Genomic DNA, 27,452 nt, shown 5'->3' on the forward strand with positions numbered 1-27,452 from the left:
TTTTTGTTATTTAACCACTAAGTGACACACTGTGAGATTAATAATCTGTTTAGTTTCACAGTACATTTTCAGTTGGATTATATTGTACAATAAAGCTGTAATATGGAGCACCACAAATAGTCACTCATTTATTATGTACATAATATAAGTTTCCACTGGAGAAGCCTTACAAATATGATTATGTGTCCTGTCAGTTACAGGAAGAAAAGCAGAATTTTGCTGAAACACTGGAACAACTTTAAGAGAAAAGTGTGTCTGAAACATTTCCTCAGTGTTTATTTTTCCTCTGGAATTTGAATACTTTGAATATGTTTATATTAATATAAATATGTTATTATGTTATAAAAACATGACCATATACATCTTTATTGCTTTGCTTTCCATCAAAGATGGCCTAATCACTCAAAATGTTAATTGTATTGCTTGCAGGTATTTCTGTGATCTGTGATTTACATTTGAGATGCTCTTGGAGCACAACAACACCGATGTGCACCCACTAAAGCCTCGTGAGCATCACGCTGCCTTGGTTACACTCAGTGTTTCACTGGGAGGCATCAGGTGCAGAGCTGCGCTCTGAGTGTTTGAAGTGTTTGAATCATGCCACTGTGCTCGCTAGAGACAAAGACAAGTTGCTTAGTCAGAGATAATCTGCTGTACAACAAAGACAGCGCAAAGTTGTACTCCCATCTGTTAACACATCCTTTCTCAGATGGATGAATGAATTAATAAAAGGTGGCTAGACTCTGCTGACTGTCGGCTGTGATTATTAACTCCAACCAAGAGTTCTGTCAGCTCGCTCTGTTTGTTCACCTGTTAGTGAGGAATCGTGAAAGAGCCGATCATCATCAATCATGAGGCAGAACCGAACTTTGACCTTTTGTTGCACAGTAATAGACCGGCCATAAGTGTAAAACAGAAGCATACACTTTACATCTTTGTAATAAATATAAACGCTTGTTAGCTTAGCATAATTGAAAAATGAAGATGGCTTGCTTTGTTCTGTCCAAAACTATAAATGCATCAATCAGCATCAATAAACATCTGTATTTACATGTTTATTAATTATCCTACAAACTTGAACTGGAATGTATTGTTATACCTATGCTGCATGCAGTGATATAATTTTTTTAATACCAACTTGCTAGTTTAACATTTAACTACATGGCTGTGCTGAATCAGCTTCAAATTCAGGTCAGACTACATGAATTGAGCCTGATTATGACCTGCAACAAACAAAGTAGGGTGTTGCTTTGCATCAGGAATGAAAATGCAACTTGATCATTTTGTATTTCATAGTGTGTCACAGCAACTGAAAGTCAGAGCTGCGATCAGAGGAAGTAGCTTCTTACAAGTTTTCAGAGTCTTAGATGGCAGTTCCTTCAAGTCTGTGACTGGAACTGACCGATGTGGTGATTGGCATTGGTGTTGGAACTGAAATTGAGCAACACATCCAGTGTCACTTTGTTTTTCTGCAAATCTCTAGCTAGCGTCTCCTTCCTGATGACCATCGCACATGTCCTCAAAGACAGCGCGCACAGAAAGTCACAGAAAGGAAAGATTTTCAGATACACATTTTCCCCTCCCCTAATCATAAAGGGCAAAAATGTTGTGCAGTCTGGGCTAGGCATTATGCTAATCAAAGCTTATTGTCTTCTGTATTTTAGCTTCATTTTTAAATGGTCACAAAACAAGGATGGGATGAGAAGTTCTCATCCAACTGTGACAACAAAAGCATGTTTTACAAACTATCCCTTGAGTAAGTTTATAATAATTAAATAAACTATTACTGTACTATTCTTTACATAGCTATGTAGGCAGTGTAGCTGCTTTCAGCACTGGGCTAAAGCCAAGCTCAAGTGCTGCCCAGTGCAAACTACTCAGTGCTGTTGTCACTGTGTGAGGAATGGGAGAGCTTCATCCCCACGTCTCAGCTCATGTTACCAGTTGGCATGCTCAGCCCCTGAGTGGCATCTAAATAATGGAAAACAATTGATGCGAATGTGTGTGGATGACACACCATGTGCGTGTGTGTCCTGCAGGTCATAGAGAGAATTTATGTTTTAATATAACACCATACACTACAAAACAGTGTTAACAGACCTCATTTGCTATTTTTGGTGATAAGCGTTCACTGGCGTGCTTTTTTTTTTTTTCTTCCCCAAGACACATTTCCCAGAAATTGCTTGGCAGTCAAACAGTGTGCTTAGTACTTTGGTGTGTTTTTCCTTGAATTTACAGTTAATGAAGGCTGAATGTTTCTTTACTTTCCCTGCGCCACAGTGGTTATCAGCACTGATATTAACAACTTAACTACACAGTTCTCCAAAATAGCCCCCAATTGAAAATGCATCACGTCCTTTTGCGGCACGGGCTTCGTGTTCCATCAGTGGCTGGGCTTCTGCTTGCATGAAAACGTAGGTGGCTATTTCTTAACAATTTATCTTTAACAAAGTCGATATTAAATTGTTGCTTTTGTTTCCCTGCAGCCGTATTTTCCTCCTACATACAGTACACTTAGTGTGCATGAGCTCACCTCCTGTGTCTGAGTGCACGCAGGCATATTTATGAGTGTATTTATATTGGTGCGCTTCGCCCTCGTTTCTCACTGAGGAATCATATGGATTACACACACACACACACACACACACACACACACACACACACACACACACACATCATTTCTTGACGTCATTTGGCTTTGGTAAGAGAGCAGATTTGTGAGCCACTGGGGTGTCTATGTCAGTCTGTTCACCCAATCCTGGAGAAATACAACAACACCTGCACAGACGTAAATGATTCATAATCACGCACACATACACAAGCAGACACACACACGCACACCTGACTTTCTCTGAGCAGCCACTTGTTGTTATTATGTTTTGTTCAGAATTTTTCCCTGCATGTCAGTCTCCTTCTTTCTAAGACGCGTCTTTGGTCACAGCTTACTGAGCTGTTAAATCTTTAATGTCACCAACAACAGCAACATTAGATGGTGCCAATGGGGCATCACGTGTAAGTCTGTCAATTAGGCTTTTGACAAACGCTCAGGGGTGTGTTGGGGTGTGTGCGTGTGTGTACATATAAACGTACGCATAGTTTTGTGAGTCATGACAACTGTTTCAATCTGTTCCCGCGTGCATGTAATCACATTTCACCGTGTTTGAATTAGCGATTGGGCTTCATCGCAGAAATTAATGTACTTTGAAACCTGAGTATCAAACAGCCTCATGGAGGTTTTTGTCTTTTAGGATTGATGTCATACTGCAGCTCCTGTCACATGCCATAATCTTGACGTTTCTTCCTGTCATTTTTCATTATCTTAAGTCATTAAAATACTTTGACAAGCTCCCAAAAGATTATCCACTTAAAGCCCGCTGTTCTGATCAGTATGTATGATCAGACTCTGACATTTTTCCATGACATTTTTGTGACATTTCGTCCTAATGGGGCCACTGAGAGGGTGGACATGGCATGCATAAAGCCATTGTGTGTTTGTGTGCGTGTGTGTGTGTAGGCACTAGGGGCTAAATGTGCTGCAGCGCCCTGCTCAGCCTCTGCAGTCATCGCATCGCATCGGGGTCATGAAGTGCAGACGATGGTTTTGGTTTCATTAAAAGTCAGGTTGATTCTTTTTCCCTCGTTTAAATTTTACAGTATGAATTTGAGTACAGCACTTTGAATCATGTGGGTATGCGGTTATTTGTGTGGGCAGGAAAAGGCTGCGGTTGCCTTGACGACCCTGGCATACTCGCAGTGGTCCGGCGTGTAACCGATGAATAATTCAGGGTGGTCAGAGGTGGCAGGCTTCCCCAGAAGGCTGGGATCTTGTTCCCACAAGTCACCTGTGCTGAGAGATGATCACTTCTAGCAGCTCTGCTCCAACTTGCAGCACAGATAGAGCCACTTCATACCATCATCACTGGGTATACTCACAGGACATTTTGATGTAATGTCTCTACTCTGCTAAATGTTTATTAATGAATCAAGTGGCTGGATGTGCTCAACAGTAATGCTTGAGCACAGGCTTTCTTAACAGTTGCAGCTGAAATCATTTTTTTAAAAAGTACATTCATTCTCCTTTTTAAAGTGTAGAGTAATTGGTCAGCATGTTATTTGTAGTGTAGAAAAGACTCGGGGCAAGGTCTTCCAATACTGTTTTTCTGTCCTAGCAGGGAGCTAATTGTATTCTGTCAGCATGCCGGGGTGTAAATCATTCACATTAGACGAACAGAATAGAAAATAGAAGGGCTTTCAGTGTCTGAGGCCACAACTGACAGGTGCTGCCCTTTAACAGGTTGTATTTCTGTCTTGGCAACAATTTAACTGACACACAGAGTTCCATTCTGCTAAATGCAGCTACCTATTTGTGAAAAGGCTGGTTGGCCATTTCTTGACAGCTAGATCTCAGTTTGATCACAGTTTCGACATGTGGACCTCCTGAAAAATTAAAGACTAGTACAGCCACCAGAAAAATGGTTTAACTATAAGATCTAATTTAAAATAGCACTACCACAGTTTAAAAAGTGTCTTCAAGCTGAGGCATACTCTGTGTCTATCCATGGGCCAGACAGAGATAAAGGCTTTTAAGCTCTGTTCACACAGACTGGCTGGAGACCAGCTGACGACCACTGGTTGCAAGAGAAAAATGAATATTCACTCACTAGTTGCATATGGTTCATGGCAGCTGCTGTGAATTTGACCGCTAGAGCCTCGATTATGCAGGCCTAGAGATTGGTCAGCAATGCTATGGTAACCACCGGTCGCTAGGAAAAAAATGTGCATGCCGTGACCGATTGACAAGTGGTTGCTGAAGGTTGCTGCCAGCCGCTAGCATGAAATTAGTGGCAAAGAGATATTGGGTGTAATACCTAAATTCTCCTTACAATTTCTTTGACTGTTAGCAGGTGGCTACGATTGCCATTTCTTTGCATAGAAGACTGCAGACTGAAAACTATAACCCCGAACTGGAAACAGAGACCGTTTGTCTTCAAAGTAAAAGTTGCACTTTTTGAAATGTGTTGGTTGTAGCTCTGAGACACAACTTTACTCTGGAGGTAGATATTCTCCATTGGCAGGAGGGTGCAGACCGGTCTCTAGGCCTGTGCAATGAAGGCTAAACACATAATCATAGAACAATAGTTATATCCAGTAACAGCTGTTTTCCACGAGTAACTTTTTGTAACCATTTCTCTGCAACTCTCACTCCCATGTGGACACACTTGATGAGCACAATCACTCAGCTAAATTCTAATGTCCTTGTGCACTTTGTTAGCGCTTAATAACAACATTTTCACAGCTACTGATCATAAAATAAAATTACTAAATGTTTCTTCATGGTATGTTCTAGATGGATGTCATGCTTGTATCACCAAATAGTAAAAGTAAGCGACCAAGGAAATGCATTTTTTAGCCTACAGAGATTTGCAGTCTGACAAGAAGAAAAGATAAAATTAATAGAAGTGATGTCCCACTGCATTGTAAGAAATGCTCAGCACTTTCTTGCTTCGATTAACATATTCTGGCTCTATCACTGTCTGTATATAATAGAATATAATTTCTTATAAATCTCCAGCAACAGCATGTGCACTCAGCCTGACAAAGCTCAATTAAAACATGATGAACAGTTGATCTCTTCTGTTCCATCATGCCTGTGAAATTTCTCACAAGCTTGTAAACAAACTCTCTGGCGTTCTCTGCGTTTGCTGATGGTCTGTTACAAGCCCGCTCCAAGTAGGAGTGTAATTCAGAGATTTGCAGACAGGCTGAGAAAATGTTGCTGTCCCTTTATCACAGGGCTAAGGTTGAGAAGCAGAAAAACCTACAGAAAGTTAGAATACCATGAAATCCACGGCCATATCTGTAAATTGTTCATGAGACAAAAACAACAACAACAAAAACGATTGTATTGCACACTAACTGTAGCTGTTCTACAGCCCTCATCCTCTGACTGAAGCTCACAGTGAACAGCTAATGCACATGTGATCTCCAACATAGGTCACATTGCGTCTCTGTAACCTGAGGGGACCGAGCCCCTATCAGCTGATCAGTCACAAATGCCAACATCAGCAGCTGCTGTGTGATGGCGGTGTGTTGCCATGACGACCGGGCTTCCTGAGCCACGTCTCATCCATAATGGAGTGATCCCGTCGCCTTACAAGGTGGCCTTTTGATGGCACCCATCGGCTAATTAGCCCGCCTTCTGCTCGTCAAGTCACAGGCCAAGTCAGCTCGTTGGAAGGTGGTCTGATGAGACGAAAGTTAGTTCGAGTTCACCTCAGTTCAGCATTCTTGTTGAACATCTGGATGTCTGAGTCTCTCCTGAATGCTGCCCAAGTTCACCTGAGATGGCTTTACTAATGATAATACAAGTTTTAGTCTCTGTTTGAGACAATTCTCTAACTGAAAAGTGTAGTTGAAAGTAGTTGAATGAGAGGCGTAGAGAAACAGGTAAAGGTGTAAAATGGGACAGAAGAGGCTTTTTAGGGCAGCTTTGAGGACGGAAATTTGAAACCGTGAGATATGTGTGTGTGTGTGTGTGTGTGTATGTGGATTTCTTTTCCTCATAATGTGACAAGGGTGAAAAAGAAATGCACTCACCGTGAAGAAGTGTGCAGGGAGGTTAGGTGAGGCCAGGTTCTTCTCGCATCTGAAGCATGAGAGAAATCTACTTCAAAGTAAAGTGAAATCAAGTGTGGAGAACCCAAAAATAGGCACTGATGCATTTCAGAGATTTTAGCCTCTGTCAGGGCACTGCTGGTTGACTCCTTATCCTTCCACTTCAAGAGGGACTTGATTTGTGAAGAAGTTTAACCTCATTATAGCGCTTTTGCTGCCTTCTGCTTTCAGGGTGCGCTCAGTACTTAAAGAACAATGCTTGGCTGGTTTGGGGTGAGTGCTCAAATTGATCGACCAGGTATGATGATTAATTCCAGTTAGTTTGTGGTGAAAATTGTGAAATTCTCACCACAGTGCACCTCTTGAGCTTTGTAACTTGGCGCTGTCACAGCTAGGACACGAGTGTACGATTGTGCCGGTTTTACATTGTACATACCAGTACATTGGCACCTTAAAGCTAAGTAGCTTGTTTGCTAAAAGTATCATCTTTTGCCAGGATAAACTTGACTCTGATCAGTCACAAGGTCCAGTTCAGTACCCTAAATTAGCTGATTAGCACAGAGTTGTAATAGAGGTGGTAATTAGCTGTACACACCACTTTAAACAGTTTAGTTTAAGACATTTTAACATAGGGATCTAATATGAGAATTGACTCCTGAGCTCAGAAGGTAGGGCATGTGAGCTGCTGATCGGAAAGTTGGTGGTCTGATTCCTGGCTCCCCAAGTCTGCATGTCTGGGAAGTTACTAACCCCAAGTTGCTAACCGATGCATCCATTGGATGTGAATGTGTGTGAATGGTAGATAGAAAGCACTTAACCTTCTAAGACCCGAACTCTTCCACAGCATGCATTTTTAATTTCTCTTTGATATTTGGGCATATTGGGGCCCAATGAATGTAAAAACAAAGAATTACCAGATTTTTTTTTTACCTTATTTTTGTTTTTAAGAAAAATAAGAGACACATATGAGGATATTCGTTTAAAATTTTGATAGAACAGTAGCAGTATAATGTCCTCGTAAGTGGATATCGGGCCGATGCAGAGCAAAATTGAGTATTTTGGTCTAAATAACCCAAAATGTGATGTCCACATATGTGGACGGCAGGTCCTCGGAGGTTAAAGCATAGAAGAAAGTGCTTGTGTGAATGGGTGAATGTGGCATGTTGGAGAGTAGAAAAGCACTATATAAGAATCAATCCATTTACCATTTACTCTCTTTTGGAGACGGCAACAACAGACCTCTAGGGGAACTGGGCTCCTTTTCGTTTTATTAGCTATTTGGACATTTTTAGTCGTAAAAGATATCTTGCTTTGTGCAAAAAATAACAAAAAAAAAAAACAAGTTGAAAGGTGTATTTATTACAATTCAGAACTGTTCCTTCAATGCTCCAAATATTTCTTTGGATGTCTTTTGTAGCTGCCCTTTCTTGAGCTCCCTTTGCAAACACTAAAAGCGTATGAAGTAAAATGTGTTGATGCTTTGATCTGGGAGCTGAATTACTGATGTGTTCATGGTTTTACCATCTCCTGCTCATTTGTCCTGGGCTCTATTTCTATCTGCAATCCCTGTGACTATAGAAAGTACGGTTACTGTTCTGTGTCCCTGTTATTACACTGACAAGAAATCCAAATTGCAACTTTATTGAACCAAACCATCTACGTTCACAAGCTCCCTCGTTATCCATTTTGCAGAGAGCAGGAGTGGGAAGAATTTCTGTCTTATTGAATAAAGGATGCTGTCGAAGTGGAGCCTCCTGCTCTCAGGAACCCTTGCATCGGCAGAACCCCGGGAACCATAGATCACAAAGGGAAAAAGTAAATCGATGAGGATGAGAAGTGGGCAGCAGCAGAGAGGGAGGATAATGAAAGAAAACAGAAAGAGATAAGGACAGATGGGAGAGTGAAATGTAGAAAAAGTAAAGTGCTCGGCACTGACTCAGCAGAACACGTCTTTAGATCTTCAGCTTTTTTTCTCTCTCTGATTATAAGATCTCCATCGTGAAGGTTGTAAAAGTCAACTCTGAATGAACGAATGGACATAATACTCACGGTTTATTATAGCTTCAAATTCTGCAATATTGGAAATACTGGAAATAATTTATACTTGTGCTTCCTCCATCTTTAACCTCTCTCCCAACGGAGTCACATAAAGTTTGGCACGATGACAGAATTAAAGATCAAAGCCTTGGATTGAATCTTTGAACGTGTGCAGTATTAATAAATGTGAGCTCGTGCTTCTCTTTGATTCCTGCGTTGCAGCGTGTGGATTTTGGTCCTGAAACTGCAACTGTGGCAACTTTTTTGTTTGACTGTGGAAGTTTCTGGTTTTCCGCGTGAACGACGACACGAGGAAATGCGAGCAAAAGTGGCGGTTTGAGGAAAAGCTTTGAAGTAATCTGAGCTTTTTTTAAAAACTACAACAAACACAGTTTGGAGTGTTTTTAGCTTAACGAATGAGACTCTATGAAAACCATCCTGGTGATGTCAAACCGACGTATCAAGAGTATAAGTTCTAAAAAGAAGTGAGCCTGCGTTTTGAAGCGGATGTCCAGAGATTAGAGGAAGCGGACATGAACCAATAGCCCGTATTTTGGTTATTCTGCCAAACGTTGCAGTAGCAGAGACACAATGACCGAAATGATTCAGCTGACTGTTTTTGCTGTCAATGCGGAAATTTTCATTGGAATTACCGGCCGCCCTCTGCTGCTATATTCATCCTTTTGTGCTGTCGTGCTGTTTCCCCACGGTGCTGTACATAAAGAACCGGTATGACAGCTACACCCTCCACATCCTGCCACCATGTTTCATTCTCATATGGGACGTCGAACAACCCTTCACCCCTCCTGCGCGCTCAAACTGGCACCATCCAATATCCCCTCAATGTCTGAGTGGTAGACAGCGACAGCCGCAATAACTCAAAGCACAAACACATCACTTAGTTCTTGCATCCCAAAAAAAAGCTAGTTTTCTTTGCAGCCTTTAATTTACATAATCGTCACGTAGCTCTGTAAACATCGATGACATCCGCACACCAAGTGTTGGCCACAAATTGACAGTTTCTGTAAGTTCATGAACATCTCAGTTTCAGAAGTAAATATTTCCTCTGGGAAAACGAATACACTGGCCTCCCTAGCCTCTTTTTATCTCAGGGGGAAATATGTGCCCAAACTTTTTCAAAACCCATCCAGCCAACTGAAGCTGGCGTCGAATTAAAATATCTCTCTGCTGATGAAATCAGGTTTTACAGTAGTCTCTTAGAACTACAGAAGAAAAAGAAAAAGCGTTCTGCTACAAATATGCAGTGCCACGTCTGAACTTGTGTGCTTTTCATCTGTATCGTCTATTTTTTTCCTTTCCTCTCTCCCTTTTCCCTCTGAAAGCACTAGGGCAGTGGTTATAGGACAGAGCCAAAGTTTGGTTACCAAAGGGAAAAAAAAAACAGAGGAGATGAGAGGGAGGCATAGAGATGATTACAGGACAGGAAGAATTAAAGCAGACATTGGAAGGAAAAGAGAGTGCCATGAGGTGGAGAAGATGTGGGCATAGAAAGAGAAGAGAAGATCTTACAGTGTTTGGTACTCGTGAAGTCTGCTGGGAAACAGAATGGAGTAACTGTAACATGTGGCTTGATGTGTAGTCAGATTTGCAGATTTATTTATTTATTTATTTAAACTAAAATTGAATCTAGTAAGTCTGACACACATTGTAATGTTGTCACCCACCCACTCACAGCGAGAGGGGGACGAGGAGAGTGCGGCTGCAGGATGGGCACGAAAAGCACCAAAGCATGCAGTAGAGAAAGGGAAGAAAGAAAATACACAAAGAGAGGTTTGGGGTTTACAGGCAGGTACTTGGAAGTGTGAATCATGACACAGGTGTAACATTTTGGCATCTGCCAAAGTGATGAGAGTCGAGTTTGATACTGTAAGTCATTGATGCAGAGTTTGAGTCTCTTCATGAAGGTCTCAGTAGATGTGCCAGTCACAGCACAAACTACAGAGTGAAAGTCTCGCTTATTCTAGAGTTAAGACTTCAATGAGAAGCCGCTTTAATTTTTTTTAATGTTATTTATATTCCAGTGTAATATAGACATATATTAGTAACCGGGTTTGTCATTGACACTGTTAATATTTTCCTTTCATCAAACAATTTGGGATTCAGGGTAGAGAAAGTAGAAAGTTTAGAAATGCTGCTTACATTTGGTTATGTTTTGCTGGCTAGTTCTGATCTTACTGAAAGAATGTATCTTTATCTCAAGTGTAATTAACAATGTATGAAGTTAATTTAATAATTAAATAGAAAACATAATTTCCCCATATTTTGTCAATATAATTCTTAGCTTTATTCTCATAAATTACTAACAGAAAAGTCTGGGATTCAGAATAACTGACTGTGTGGAAAGACAAGAAAGTTATTTTTCGAGGTCACCTTTTTCTGAAAGAAGTTAATCCTGTGTTGCGAGAAACAATATGGTATATATAGTAAGGCTGGTAATTAAGTTGGCAGCAGTTAGCTTAGCTTAGCATAAAGACTAGCAGGTTTAGAAGTCTGGCTTTGCCTGAAAGGATCAAGCTGCCTTAAAACAAAGCAGGTTAACTTAAAAAATATATAAAATGTTAAAGAGTGAGCTTTAGGCAGGCTGGTGGACGTGTATTGGTAAATGGAGCGATACAGCAGGGCTCCAACCAGCTCGTTAGGCTCATCAAAAATGAAAAAACAATAAAAAAATCACTTAAAAATTGGCTGAAAGTTCAGTGCAGTGCACAGACCTCCTGTCTCCACAAACATATTAGAATCATAATCAGCATACTTTATTATTCTATAAGGAAATTATGTGGGTTAGAGTTGCTCATATATTAAAGAGATGTAGCTGCCCTGTTACACTGGCATGCACCACCCTTTAGCCTCGCCCTTGCTTTGGACTGGAGTGGGCATTAATTTTCCCAAAAGCTGGGACTGTTTGGAGGGCCACACTGATAAGCTAATAGAAGTTAATTTGATCTTTTTTTAAGCTTATTGGTGCAGCCATTCACAGCAGTCCCAATTTCTCATGTGGCCCTTTGGGATAATTAATTGCCCACCCCTAGAGTCTGGACAAACATGGGCATTATCTGGATCTGAAGTCAAGCTAGGCTAATCACCCTTCAGTTGCACATTCACCTAATGGAGAAGCTTTATGTAGTTCTTTAAAAAAATGTATTTCAATGATCTTGCTCGTTCTTCCTGCTCATAAGATGCTTTGTTAATTACCAGTAGGAACCCCCATGTTGTCACTCGTCTCCAGGACGTTTGTTTGCATGAACTATTTATGAGATCACTCACATTCTCAGCTAGGATCTGCTTTGTGCAGTTGCCACCACACTTACCCACAATGCTCAGGCACCTGAGCATCCTCCCTGTGTCATGTTTTTTGTATTTAGTGTCCTCATTTGCACATTAGCTGAGTGACATGTTCAGTTCTTCTCACCTTCTGAACAGTCATACATATCAGCTTGTTTGCACCGCTGCTACAAACAGCATATACAATAAGTTTCAAAAGAGCTCATTGTTACTGCTTGGATGTGGAGCGCAGTCACCGTAAACGAAGCTATAGACTCGTATTTCTTGCTTTTTATTGCATTCTCCTCTCGCTCTCGCACTCCGGGCTTCCCTCCCTGTTTAGTAAATTTCATTCTCAGTGTGTATGCTATCCTGAGCAGCGGGCCTCCGCGATGACTGAAGCAGCTTGAAAACACTGTGCACGAGAACGACGCTCAGGTTTCACAGCACAGAGTTGCTGAAAGAGAAATAAGAAGGTCTGAGGCAAACACGCGGCAGTTCTGAGTTCACTGGGTATTTGAGATTCCGGGCCAACGTTGTGTTGTTTCACTTTCTCCGCTCTTCAAGCAAAACAATTTAACCCTCGTTTTGCTGTTGGCTTTGTGTTCCGATATGCAGCAGTTAGCTAATCCCACATTTGGCATTTTTACGATGAGGACTGAGTGTATACAGAGAGGCTGAGACTATCCAAATCCCTAAAGCCTCTTCTGTGGGGACGCCCGGCCGATCCCCGCTTCTCCTGCTTGGTCCAAAGATCTGAGCAATGATTCCCTCTGGCAGGATTTTATAGGGACACTCAAAGCTTTATTACACCAAAGCCCTTTCCAGACAAGTAAAATGACATGATAACGGATGACATTCTGCACTATAGACTGGTATAGAGATTTCTCTCTCTCTGTCTCTCTACTTATGCCCTTTTACAAATGTCTTTTCAGATGTGTCCTTAGACCGGTTACTAGCTGATCTTTGCTCTGTGTAGCTTAATGTGGAGTTTTATCTTGATGACATTTAAATGTTGTTCTAGGTCGTATGGAGTGTGCTTTCTGCTTAAAATGCTTCTCATGCACAGGAAAAAAAACAAACTACACCATAAATTTACTTGTAGGAACTCTGGACTCACACTTCAGCACTAGCAGCTCTGCGCTGCTCAGCTGGACAGGGTGCGGGTGAAGTGTCTTGCCACAGCGGAGGCGGTTAATGAGCTTTATAGCTGTTGGAAGAACCAAGCTGGATATTTCCCCACGTTTTCAAACTTTATACTCAAGCTAAGCTGCCTCCTGTCTTCAAATGTCTATTTATGATTTTGAGATCATGTTTAGCTCCTGTCCAAAAATCAGTCCTTGCAGATTATTCCTTGGAGTTTACAATGATGTCTAACCTTTTTCCTCCTTGTTTCCTTGTTTATAGGCATGGCTCCAGAGGTATGGCTACCTCCCTCCTGCAGACCCCAGAATGTCAGTGCTGCGTTCTGCCCGAGTCATGCAGTCTGCTATCGCTGCCATGCAGCGCCGCTACGGCCTAAATGTCACAGGCACGCTGGACATAAACACTATAGAGTGAGTCACACACACCTTTAAAAATACCCTTAAAGATGCCACAGTATGAATTATGCACAAGGTTCACGATGGGTTTATTCCCAAAATAAGAAAACACGGGTGGGAGTAGAACAGGAAGTGCCTGAGTGTAAAATTACAGCTACAGAGAAGCCGTGGTGTTTGCTTTGGTCATTTCTTGTATTCGCCTGCATGCAAGTAATTACTATGGATATGTTGAATTGCTCTGGTGGCTTATAAAATATTACTGTTACATCTGTGTGGTTAATTAAGAAAACGCCTCAACATCAGCCAAAAGAGAGAGATGTGGATCTCAGATTGATTTTTATGATTTGATAAACAGTCCCGGACTAAAAATCTAAATTCACTGAGGGCCTCAGGCATACTGTAGGTAGATGTTTTATTAATTTGAGGAGGGAAAGCACACTGCGAACTGTGTTGCTTGGTTTCTTTTTTGTAGGACTCACAGTTCAAGTAAACTAGACATTTTCAAAATGGAGGTTTCTTTTCGCCCCGTCTTACATTTTTAAGGCGACCAGAGTCGTTTTGCCAGACGCAAAGTTGGCGTAACGTAGACTAAGTGGGGCTTATTAATGTGATCAAAGAGGGTTTTTGCAAGAGTACACCTCCGATGTCAGATCAAAGACTTCACAATGTTTTAGTATTAATAGACAGTGGAGGAGACAGAAGAGCTGCGACTCTGGTTGGCTTTGTCCTCATTTGAACAGTCCAACCTCAGCCCAGCAGCTACAAGCAATCAAGCAGGTCATGTTGGTTTGGATTTTTTTTTAATGGAAAGACTCATTGTTATATTATATTTTGTCTGCACACAGGAGTGTAGTGGAGTGAAAACCCACCTGGGGCTCTCATAAGTCTTTAAAGAGATGTTTTTAAATTATTCATCTGTATGAGAGCGGCAGTGGCACCAGGGCACAGATCATCTGTGTTTTTAAAGCAGCCCTGGATTTACCCGGGTTTAACCTCGCCGCATTATACCTGCAAATCACTAAAACAGTGCTCGCTGACATTTGTGCGCACCAACAGCGAAATACCATCCATGCTACACGCAGCAAATGAGCTCACATTGGCCACTGAACTGTGATGTGGCGTTGTGGTGGCCAGCTATGTGAATGCAGACTAACAGCTATCCAACCGCTGGGCTGAAACAGAGTGAAATGTGATGAGCTAACAGTGCCTGTTTCTTTTTTCCCCCCTTCTGCTTCTCTCGATTAATGTAGGGATAACACGATAAGGTGAGGCACCTTTTTTGTATATTTAAATACGTGTAGTTTTACACTGTGTGGGTGTTACGATGAAGTACGTGTGTTCTGTTATCAACACGTTGTCATCTTTGCATTTCTTTTACATATAAATTATCAAAAATTGCATCATATTGAATTATTTTGCACATCTGTTCTGTGTGACACTGGCTCAGAGTTGGCTCCTGTGAGTCAGTGACATCACTGTGTCAGGGTGGGGGAGGTAATGTGCTGCTGCCGATATAACCTTTTTCCTCCTCGCCTCTCTCCACAGGTGGATGAAGAAGCCCCGATGTGGGGTTCCTGACCAAATTGGGGGTGTGTCCAGATTCAGTGTCAGGAAACGACGGTACGCCCTCACGGGACAGAAGTGGCAACACAAACATATCACATACAGGTGGGTGGATTCAGCTTTTCTTTTGTTTTCAATGGCATTTCAGTGCTACCTAGCACCACAGCATGTTCAGAAAACCCCAGAAACACACTCCAACCTGTGAGGAGACCCCAATCAACAGAGCAGGCATGTGGGAGACATAGAGATAGGAAGAAAGAATACTTTTTTCTTCAGTAGCTCCTTTATTTCCGTGTCGTTTGAGCTTTTGACCTGTCCCTGCCTGTAAGCTTTATAGCAGGGCTGTCAAACATAAGGCTTGTGGGCCAGAATCATTCTAGCAAAGACTCCAATCCAGCCCATGAGATTTTCCCTCTGCTAAAGACTTCCCACATGCCCATTCATGGTACATCAATGTAATTAAGTGACAGATTATTAACTGACAGATGTTTTTTCACTAACTACCAAAGAAATTTCTGTTTTTTGGGGTTTTGTTTTGTTTTTCTTTTAGAAAAGCCTACAGAAAGTAAATAAATAAATAAATAAAAATGGGACATTTTCTTTGGATTAACCAAAACTTCTGTGTAATAATTACAGGACAGTCTGGGCAATGAGCTGCCAGAGCCTTCTTACACATTCATTTCTTGCAGTTAAAGCCCAAAGAGTCACGCTTACAGATGTCTTTCCCCTACTCTAGCAGCATTTCTTTATCATGTACAAAAACTGTTTCTTGTATTGAGACATTTCAGAGATGAAATGTGTATTTAAAGTTCTTTACACCAACAGATAGAGGCGGTTTCACTGTCCCGGCCCACTTAAGATCAAAGTAGGCTGTATGTGGCCAACCAAGTAAAATCACTTTGACATCCCTGACTTCACTACCTCATTTCCACTGAAAGGAGCACAATATTTGAACTTGCGTAATGGACGCGAAGCTACAAAAGCAAAGGTCAAGTAAAGTTCCACATCACTCAGAGCCTTAAACATCACATTAACCCGCAGCACAGGCCGTGTCCTTCAAACCTCACACCTCACTGCCGGAGCAGCCTCGCTCCTGACAGAACATGTAGCACAAATGCAAAAAGAGTGTACGCGCACTGGTGACCTCACCGATTTCATAATTCACCACCGCGTTTTCTGACATCCCGCTACATGAGTAATAATGTATAGGACAGCTTTCTGTGGTTATATAATTTTTCTCTGCTAAGATGTAGTGAGTAGCCCAGATTCTGTAATATTTCATGTGTGTTATACTGTTGCTTGCCCTCAGCTTCGTGTTTCATGGATAATCCTCAAGTGCTGTTCTTGTTTTTTCAATTATTATTCTAGATTTTTAAAAATGTTTTGCATAAGCGTAATTCGTGCTAAATATAATGTATGGCTCAGTGGCCTCGAATAACCTTTTCTTTTTTTGAGATTGAGTTGAAATTGAGCACGTGGTTCATTTGCAGCACCACTGATAAGAAACCAAACCAATGAGACGGATCGATGCAGAGTGGAGGAGGAGAAGGGTGGAAATGAGGAGAGAGGAAAGAGAAGAGAACAGGAGAAGCAGATTCAGAGAGAAAGACATGAGTTGAGAGGAGGAGGAGGAAACCCTGGTGGAAGGCAGAGGGTGCTCTCTGACAGATTAGGGTTATGTAAATGGATGGGAGCATTTTGAGTGTGTGTATTTGTGTGTGCATATATATTTATATATATATGTATGTATGTGTGTGTGATGTGTACATAGATGTGGCCTCTAGTCAGTTGTCAGATGTGCCTGCAGCTGCTCCTTTTATGTCAGATTGCAATGGAGGTAGTTGGAGAATGCAATCATCTAACGACTCTTTTAATCTGCTTAAATGTTCTGTATGTAGTGTTAGAACGGGTCACCTCATTTAAATCTGATTCAAGTATCAAAATCTTGTCAGTAATTTAAGATATGCTGCTGTGCATTCGTGTCAGAATAAGAAGCAACATCTTTCCTTCTCAGTTTGAAGAAAAAATGTTTTCAAGTATAACTGTGGTTCACCGATGGCCAGTGGTAAACATAAAATTGTGCTAACTGCAAGGGAACTTGTAAGGTTAGGTACTGAAAGCTATCAGTCACAGTGACGGTCACGGTTATCCAAAGCACCTTACGCACATAAATTATTAGGATGCTAACTTTTAGGAATATTGTACCTCAGTGATGAAACATGTTCTCAGAGTTCTCAAGAGTCGCAGATCTTTAAAATTCAAATCAAAGTTGAAGTAAACACAAAAATTAGCTGTGATTTAAAGAAAGTAAAAGCATACATGAAAATGTGATCAGCATTAGCTAGCTAGCACACTTCTGAGTGTTTGATACAGAGGTTTTATCTGTATATATAATGCTGGAATAAACATTTCCCCACTTATAAAACATAATATGTTAATAATATAACATAATATGTTATAACCTCGAATCTTTTTGCGAATCTTTACCATTCTTCTCTGCAGGCCTACCAGAGCAACTATTTGCACGTCCTTCCTGAAATATTTGATAGGTTCAAGCCAGAGCTGTGACTTGGCCACTTTATGTTTATGTTAACCATTGGCCCAAAGATATTGTGCAGTGCCATCTGACTGTGGTAATGCCTGGAAGTGTAAAAGCTGAATATGAAATTGGGTCATCTAACAGCTGTCAAAGGCTGCACATGTGCTGTCATTGTTAATTACCCAATGATTTGTTGAGTAAAAAGAAATTTAAAATTAGACTGACTAACAAGGAAGTTAGTAAGAACATCCCTAGTCACTAAGCCCCTTTAGCACTGTCTTGAATGTGTGTTGAGGGTCATTGCCTTGATGGAAGGAGAACTTTCAGCTCAGTCTAAGATCATGAGTGCTGAGGTGACATGACATAATGAATTTTAAAAACACACACCCAACAACATGATGCCGCCACCGCTGTGCTGCACTGCACGGATGGTACTGTGCAGAGGATGAGCGCTGGCTTAATTTATCATATATAATATAAAACTTAAAACTGCATCTAAACCATTCAATCCCAGATCAGGTGCTCTTGTTGCACACAGTCACTGGACTCCCAGGTGTCTTTTGCTAAAGGAACAGGTGCTACCCCAAAACAAACTCTCTCTTCTGCTATATAAGTTAAACTGTAGAAATCTAACTAAAAAGTGGATATCTTGTTATTATTTCTCCCTGAAGAATCTCTGCCTTTCTGTTACAGGCTTCAGCATTTAAAATAGTCCTGAAAAAAATAACACTGACATTTGGAAAGTATAACAAATGCATGCAAGCCCCAGGTGTGTGCTGGTCTCTGTGTAGCCACATACAGTACTTTCTGTGGGGAGGCACTAATTAGCTTTGGCATCCCTACTGTTTTCCCTGCATGCAGGTACTATTACAGCACATGAGTTGCATTCGGAGTCATTATCACCTCACAGTATGGAGTTTAATATGTGGTGTGGCCTCAGAGCAGGCAGGGATCATTTCCATTTGTTATTGTGCAGCTTCGCCCTGCATGTGTTACCCTCTTTATCTGGCTTGTCCTTAAAATAGGACACACATACAGAGGGTTGGGTCACAGGCTCGTATGAAAACCATCTTTTTTTTTTATTCCTCGAGTGGCCTCAGTTCTTGATAAGGCCTTTCAGAGAGAACAGGACAAGGGCATGTATTCAAACAGAACCCTGGTGGTGCTACAGTGTTTATGTGTTACTTTTAATCCCAGGAAAGACGTTTGTACCTTTGTGACTCTCTCTGGGTCAGATGATATTGATTCGAAAGACGGACTGTTTCCCTGTCTTTATCACGTTTGTACTTCAGTCTGCTTTACATAAGCCCTTTAAAAGACAAAGTGGCTATTCGTGATGCCTCTTTAAGTGGTCTCAATTACGTAGGAATAGTTAGCTAACTCAACAGCCAACCGTTCCACTAATGCCACTTTAGATGATGTTCAAGATTATCTCTGGAATTTAAGGCTTTGTCAGCTCCCAGGTTAAGATAACAGAACTTATTACTTTCACTTTAAAGTGTAGAACAGTTCAAAATGTACATAGTTTTAAGCTCAACTTAATATGAGCTTCAAAGACATTATTGTATATCTTTGAAGTTCATATCATTAAGAAATGGGGGGAAAAATCCAGCAGAGGCCTGAGAGATGCATCAGTGAAGCCTCATCAGGAATGGTCTCAGTGGAACGTGGCTGTCAAGAAGCCATTTTTAAAGAAGATTACACAAGAACTGCACTGAAAATCAGTCGGGTTGTGATGCTGCCTCGCTTTTTGCTTTTTAGCCAAGATATTGACCGTAGGGGGAGAAAGGTGTATCGTGTTCCACAGTCAACTTTTTGACCAGTGTGACTGCATCGTCTGGACGCTTGTAGAGTTTTGTGGCTGTACTCGACAGTGTGAGACGCGACAGTTGATGTGAAAATAACAAACAGGAAGGAGGTATTATCAGTTAAAGACATATTAGAGACTTATTTTGAAGAGCTACTGGGAAGCTGAAAGGAGGTTGAATGTTTTTTTGTTTGTTTGGTTTTTTTTTTTTAGGTGGACAAAAACACTGCTCTGGCAGCTAATTCTTCTCGGTCTCGGCTCAGTGCATGCACCAGCTGCTGTTTGCCTGACAGTGGAGGTTTAAGTGTAGGCTAACAGGAAGGATGCTAGGATATCAAAATAGGACATAGCTCTTAAAAAAATAATTAAAAGCATCCCTGCTTCTTCGTCTTTTATCATGACGTATGTTCTATTACTTTCTTACTTTTGCTCTTTGTGTGTGTGTGTGTGTGTGTGTGTGTGTCTGCAGGGCTCAGTTCTGAAATCATTATCAGAAAGAGAAAGTTTTACAAGACTTTTGAGAGTGCAATTAAAGCGAACATGTCTCTGGCAGAGTGGTGGTCGGCCGCCTGCGAGTCAGTCTTGAAACGGCCGACAGAGAAAGAAAAGCAGATTGTGTTTTGCTATAAGCAATTAAGAGCAATTTAAAGGAACGTAGCAGGTGATTCAATAGCAGAGTATTTATAATTCACGACCAGCCTTTGTGCTTCCCTCTTCACGAAATTTGATTCAATAATGAATCGGAGCTTACGTGCGGTATAAATTTGCAGTGTATATAAATGTGCCTCACAGCGGCAGACAAAGCCGTTCTGATAATATTTATTCCTATTATGGAAAACGACAGTGCTGACAGCCAAACACAGAAACTGTGAAGAATGAAAACGGGAACAAAGGTGACGAGGTGACGGAGGGTACCCAAAGGAGACGGGGTGGATGCGAGGCGATAACAGGGAAGTCGCGAATAAACTTGAAGCAGTTGAACAAGAAAACAAAGAAACTGACACGGAGCTGTTTTGACTCACACTTTATTTACACACTTAAACATCGTCGTTCCTCCCAAATCAGATGCTGCAGCAGAGTAACACAGAGCGGCTTGTGTTTACAAGTGTCTTAAGTTGACTGATGTAAGCTACACCTATCTGTCTATCCCTGGAGACGAACCAGATTTTAATAGAGCGTGACACTGAGATATTGTCAGACTAGAATAAAGCGGAGAGAGGTTTTTCCTGATTGCCCGAACCAGACTGTGGCTCTCAGCAGGCAGTGGACTGTTGATAATCCTTAATTAGAAAATAAATTCCAGAGGCAGGAAATTGTCCCATCCTCTCCACACCTGCACCGACTCAAAGCCGGCGGGGGAGGACTCAGCTGTTTTCTCTCACAAATCGCTCCATTTAGCTCTCTGTTGGCGAGCAGGACGAGCGTGAAATGGCAGCGTGCAGGGAAAAACGGTGATAGTTGGGGTTTTTTCCTCTTCTTGTTTGGCGTAGTGAGATCACATAGATTGACATGCAGCGATGTTCGCCTCTTTCAGCCCTTGTGCTTGAACTCACTGTCAGTTTCTGCCTTGCCATGTCTCAGATTCACAGGACTTTATTTTCTTCCCTGATTTGATTCTGTTCTTTAATTTTGTCTTTTTTCTTTTTCCTCTGAGTGGTCATCCGGCACAATAAGCCACTCTTGAGTGTGTTTATTTTACCCAGTGCTGTGAGCTCCCGAGAGTCTTATTAGACCAATTTACAATGGATTTGCTCATCTTGACAGCTGAAAGAGAAATCCAGATTTGAGGCTTACGGGGGCATGATGATAAAAAGAAAATTATCTGGCCTGCGTGCATTTCTCCAGTCTAACTTCTTTACCTCCTGTCTTTTATCTCACATCTCTGCAGCATAAAGAACGTGACACCCAAAGTGGGTGCTGAGGAGACCCACGACGCCATTCGGCGAGCCTTCGACGTGTGGCAAAGCGTGACGCCGCTGCGCTTTGAGGCTGTGCCCTACAGCGAGCTGGAGAGGAGCAAGAAAGACGTGGACATCACCATCATCTTCGCTTCAGGTTTCCACGGAGACAGCTCACCCTTCGATGGCGAGGGGGGCTTCCTGGCCCATGCCTACTTTCCAGGGCCGGGAATAGGAGGCGACACACACTTTGACTCAGACGAGCCTTGGACGCTGGGCAACCCCAACCACGATGGTAAGGATGGTAAATACACTGTTGACCTTCATGGTTTCATAAGCTTGTTGCAAAAATACAACAAAACCAGACATCAGTCATAAAACAGTGACTTTTATTGAGTATTTACAACAAAATAGTCCCAGCAGCTCGACCAGAAGCCAAACTGCTGACCTTACACATAATAAGCTGCTGCTGCTAATTGGTTTTCTGCAGTGACTGAGAGACACGGCATCCAATAAGGTTTAAAACGAGTTTAATTCACACACAAAATGTCCATAAAACACAAACTCGTCACACTGTTAATTAGTCCTTGGTTGTGCGTTCATTTTTAGTTAACGTTAAACAATGTTTAATGCTCAGAAGTCGCTATCGATTTCAGGTAACCTGCAATGATGTTAAACACACATCCTTACTTTGGAGTATTCTGCCCTTTTTTTTTCACTCGCCTGTTTTATTTCACCAAAAGTGGACAGAAATGATCGACACAGGATTTCGTGATCCCTGAGGTGAAACACGGGATTTCCCGCGGCCTCGCCTCCAAAACAGTAAAACAGGAAATTGTTTTCCAACCTGTCGATGTGGCTTTACAGATACAGTTACAGGTTTAATACTTTTTTTTTCATATTTACTACATATTTACTGTAGTAATTGTGAAGGTAAAAGTGTATTTTGTGTTGAGTACGTCTGCTCTCACTGAGCCACGGGTCGTGATGCTGTTGGTTTTGCCGGGTCAGGTCACTACTCATTCCTTGCTCTGCTCTGCTGTGATTTACAACTGTGATTTGCTGAGGCTTGCTCCGTCATCTCTCTTTCTCAAAGCAGATACCTCCCTCGTTGAACAACAGTAATCATATCCCCTCTCACTCTACGCCGATCTCAAGCCCGTGCCCTCGCGGAATACCTGCCCTTGGAGCCTTGCAGCCCGCCTTTAGCGGGGTCTGCATGCCATTGTGTTGTCTGTACTCTGAGCAGCCGCGTTGCTGTCCAAGTCGTTGTGCTGAGATGCAACAGATCTCCACTTGTGTTTTTTGTGTATCAGTGGCAGCCAGTCCCAGGTGAACCTCTGAACTCTGTGCACCCTTCAGCGAGAGTCAATGAAGAGCGAGAGAGGGTGGAAAGAAAGGTCTGCAAAGATGATCCAATCACAATAAGATTTGTCTGAGTTTGCAAAAGATGGACGTACCTCTGGTTGAATCCCTCATTAAATTCTAGGAGCTGACCCGCCCTGCTGTCAGCGAGTCATGAGCCAAAAAACAATAGCAGTGGTAACCGAGTGCAGCGCCAAGGATGAGGGACACAGGGACACTTAAGAATGAGGGACACAGATGAAAAAAAAAATATATATACATAAAAACAGATGAGATTCCTAGCGGGAAGGCAGCAGAGATAACAGCAAGCAAAAGAGAGGATAACAGAGAGAAGCACAGTGTCATTAGACAAATATTGGAAGTTCAAGCGCTCATAAGAGAGACAGAAGGAGAGGGAAAGACTGAATGAGCAGCGTAGCGAGGAGTAAAGAAAACATTTGAGTGGGAGATGAGTGGGAGCTGGTGAAGACTACTCGTTGGAAATCGGAGTAAGTAACTTGCTGTTGAAGACAGAATTTTAAGCAGGAGCGGAGGGGCATTGGCAGGTTCAGACAGAACGGAGTGAACGGCTTTTCTTTAAGGTTTGATCGATCAGTGTGACTCTCTATTTAGGATAACGATAACCTCTAGTAACCGTCGACAATGCTGGTCGTTCATTCTGCTCCACTCTTTGACATGATACATACGTATTAACACGCACATGAGCACACGCGAAGGTAAAGACCCACACGTTACCCACGCACTCACGCGCACGCTGAGAAGCAGCTGTCACTGAAGGCCACGATTCACTCCCTTAACACGCAGATACGTTCTATTCCTCCCCTCAGTGCAGTATTAATACAGCCCTGCTGTGGCCCACACTTCTGTGAAAACATCCCATAATGCAGGCACTTCCATTATGCTCTCTCCAGCTTTTTTTTTTTTCAAATGGGAGTGTTTACTGGCTGAGTCCTGACTGCTCGCCGTGGCGGGGGCTGCTCTTATTCCTGTGTGACGGCTGGCGTTACACTTAGATGAGTTTTGAAGACGCACACAGCTCAAAGCTTTTTTCTTTCTTATCCTGAAATGTAACAATTCCTATGCCAAAAACTATTGCAAATATCAGGCTCTGTATCGCTCTGCCAGATTGTTTTTCTCGTCTTGGCACGGTCGCGAGGCTTTGAGCCATAGTGTAGCTTTTGGCAGACGAACACTTAAAACTGTAAGATAATAGTACCGCAAGCAATAACGCTACAACTTCAGTACTAATAATTAAACATAGTCCTGTTTCATTGCACCGTGTACTGTTGCAGCCAGTGTAGCTGTGATCAGATTAATGTATCATGACACAATCTCTGCAGTATTGCTTCAGTTAGTGGTGTTTTTATTTCATCTCGTAAACACATAAAGTCTGAACTCTTTTGCTCTGGCCATTTATTTGCTCAACTTCCCAGAGAGATGAAACCAAAAAAAAGAAAAAGAGAGCGTGTACTGTATTTTAAAGCATTTACAGTTACTCCTGTGTTTTTGCATCCTTATACTGTAGATGGATGGTAATGGATTATAAAGTGTCACGTAAGTGCAAGGTCCTCGCTGTCAAATAAAGGCAAAGAAATGATAAAATGTGTTTGTGCTAACAGCTCAATGAGTCTGAAAGCTCCTCAGACACCAGAAAAACTGCACAGAGGTTCTAATGATGGAGACTAGAGAGACGAGGCTCTCTCTGGAACTGTGGAGAGTTGTCATAATCTTGCTTTTACTTGGATTTTATTGGCCAGTGCTCTTTAATGGAGCTTTCTGCACTGGCACTGCTGCTGTGTCGATATTCCTGCTCAAACAAAAGGCAGACACGTGGTCTTACGCTGAAGTGATGCTTCCTAGATTATGACTAATGTGTAAAATGGAAACGATGCAATGAATTTACAAATAAATATCTCTAGAAGCTTTTTTTTTTTTCATGTCATTCATGTTGGCTAACTTACGATTTAAGAGCCAAAGATGCGAAACTCAGCACGCTTTTGTTTATCTGGAATCGGCGGCAGTAAAATCACGCATGCAGATGTTCATTTTAATCTAGATGTTGTGGCGGCGGAGATGGATAATTCCATATATTTCCAGTGCATGCTATTTCAAGGATTTGTAATCCATCTCTGATTCATCCCACGCTTTGTAAGAACAGCTGGGAATGATGTAATGTTTGCTCAGACCAGCACATGATTTTTAGCTTTTCAGTTCCTTTTTTCATCCTATTTTTTTCTTTCAGTCTCCTCTCCCTCCTTCTTTGTTGTGTTTCAAAGTTACAATCCCACACAGGCACACAGCAGAGATGAGCTGCTGTCTGGTAAGCTGTCATACCTAATCCTGTCCCTGCACTGTTGTCGAGAGAAAAGAAAAATATCAGTCATCAGGGCGACTGTTGCCAGCGTCACACCGTCGATGTTATTGTTGTTGTTTTGGACGATGGTGTCACCGATGCACACTGGAGGATTAATCCCTGTTTGCGCTGAGACAAACACTTACGTACATGTGTTTTTAAGTACTCACATGTACAGTTCCACTCACACTCCAGCACAGGTGTTAATGGAGACACAAAAGTTTCATTCAGTGTGATTTTTAGCACACGTAAAAATAGAGAAAACTTTGCCGTTCCCTTTAGGCTACATCCACACTAATGCTTCTCTCCGTTTTGGCCTCCCGTCTACACTGAGACGGCGTTTTCCCCAAGGAAAAATGCAGCGTTTTGGAAACGCTCTCGAAAACACATACATTTCAAAACGGAGCTGTCCTGTCGCAGTGTGGACACTCGAAAACGCAGACTTCGAGTCATGCGCATTTTAGTCATGTGATGCAGTCATGTGACCAATTAAACACATGATAGCGGAGGGCATTATACAGCAGTTGTTTTGATTGCTCTCAATTTTGACAGTCCTAAAAAAGATTAATATCAGTTTGTACATGCTCCAGATAGCTTTTCTTCAAATTCTTTAATTCTCACTCGCTTTTGCGCATGCGCAGGACTGGAACGTAAGCGTTTTCGGCCGTTTCAGTGTGGATGCACAACTCTGTGAAAAACGACTGAAACGCTAGTGTGGACACGGAGCGTTTTCAGACGAAAACGCCGTTTTCAAATCTATCCGGGCTAGTGTGGACGTAGCCTTAAAGCAGTCAACTGTGTGTCATAAAGGACAGCATTTTATGTATTTATTTAGTTTCTTTCATCTTTAATTTAGGAGTGTGGTGTTTATTTAGGGATTTGGGCACATAGGCCAAGAGACCAGTTAGCAGCCAGCTAGCAATCACTGGTCACTAGGGAAAAATGTCTAATGCCTTGATTGTGAGTGGTTACTGGAGGTTGCTGGCTGTCATTGTGAAATCAACTGCCAAAGCCTCATTTATTCAAGACTAGACACTGATTGGGTGCTGTCTGACAATCACTGGTTGCTAGGAAAAATTGGTATTCCCTCACCAGTAGGTGCATGTTTGCTGGAGGTCACTTTCTGTTGCTAGTGAGGTATGTGGTGCCACACCGAAAACCTCCTTGTGATTGCTTTGGTCTCAAGCACACTTGGCAACTTTTTGCTAAGTGGTAGAGAAACTGCAAAAAATGTGATGCAAACTGGAAACGGAGACCATTTGCTTTCAATGTAAAAGCTGTGCCTTTGAGGGATGTTGGTTAAATCATTAAGACACAACTTTAAAGGCGAACAACTGCATCACAATTTTCCCTACCGCTCCGTGGTTATAGCAAGGGTTAGAGTTATCAGTCACAGAATATACATTTTATGTGCCGACTTGTCACTAAGTCTTTGTAAATTATTTTGTGTTTGGACATTGGTTGTTGTTTTTGTGATCAAGAAATGTGTTCAAGTTTAGCTAGCGTTAGGCTACCATGACCAAGAGTTCTTACAATAATCTGATGATCAAATTTGGCTCAGTGTTATAAGTACTACACCATAAATGCTTTGGTCTATATATTAGTATATGGTCTATATGGTAGAGTGCCATAACAACAGTTCAGTGTAGTTTTTGAGGGAGTCTTGATATACAGTAGCTAACATGTGTGTTTGATTTTGGTACATTTATCACAAAGGAGAGAAGGTGGCGACTCAAAATTAAAACACACAAGAAAAGCTACAACCACGGCAGCGTGACAAAAGAAAAAAAGAAAACCGTGTGTACCTGAAGATGTTTCTGCCAAAATTTAAATCTGTTTTTCAAGCTAAGAATTCTAAACATCTGCTGCCTCTAGCTTCCCTAATATCAGTTTTTGCGCTTTTTCCAAGTGTTGTTTTCATATATTAATTGCCTTTTGGGGTTTTTCAGGTAAAACATTGAATTTGTAATTCTTTATGAAACTTTTTCAGACACTTTAAAGGCAAAGTAATTCATTAAGAAAGTGATTTATACATTAATGGATCCTGAATGTGAAAGTAAACAAACCAAGGCTATGCCAGACCATCTGTGGAGACTCCACTTTCACCCACTTATTAGCTGTTTGCTCGCTAATAACATCATGTGGGGTTTTGAGAGTCGTGTTTAACAAGTAGATGCACTGTAAGTGGCCACCTAAACATTTGTTTTTTAGTTTTTTTAGTTAGTTTTTTCTTGGATGTAACCAAAATCAAAAATGAGAGATTTTCAGATTATGATGGCATTTCAGTTCTCATTTTCAAGTCTAATGCATCTCTGAAAGAGTTTGTCACATTTTAGAGGTGCCAAATGCTGCATTCTGTAACCAACAGTGCAACGCTGGATTAAAAACAAAACGGTACTTTCAGAAATAAGCAGAGGTCTCCAAGCTTCCTTTTAGTGTGGAAATGGACATA

At 41.6% G+C, this 27,452-nt stretch overlaps 1 protein-coding gene across 2 annotated transcripts in view; it reads left to right on the forward strand.

The window, feature by feature from the left end:
• The window catches only part of LOC134634691 (matrix metalloproteinase-16-like), a 75,800-nt gene that overhangs the window by 4,291 nt on the left and 44,057 nt on the right, over positions 1–27,452 (forward strand). The window contains exons 2-5 of one of the 2 annotated variants that reach the window (XM_063484020.1): positions 13,342–13,490; positions 14,726–14,740; positions 15,021–15,143; positions 21,273–21,577. In XM_063484020.1, the coding sequence (XP_063340090.1) occupies positions 13,342–13,490; positions 14,726–14,740; positions 15,021–15,143; positions 21,273–21,577 (592 nt within the window). The remainder of the gene's footprint in view (positions 1–13,341; positions 13,491–14,725; positions 14,741–15,020; positions 15,144–21,272; positions 21,578–27,452) is intronic. The other variant, XM_063484021.1, reaches the window with a different exon arrangement.

Source organism: Pelmatolapia mariae, linkage group LG9 (genome assembly GCF_036321145.2).
Source record: "Pelmatolapia mariae isolate MD_Pm_ZW linkage group LG9, Pm_UMD_F_2, whole genome shotgun sequence".
Lineage (NCBI taxonomy): Eukaryota > Metazoa > Chordata > Actinopteri > Cichliformes > Cichlidae > Pelmatolapia > Pelmatolapia mariae.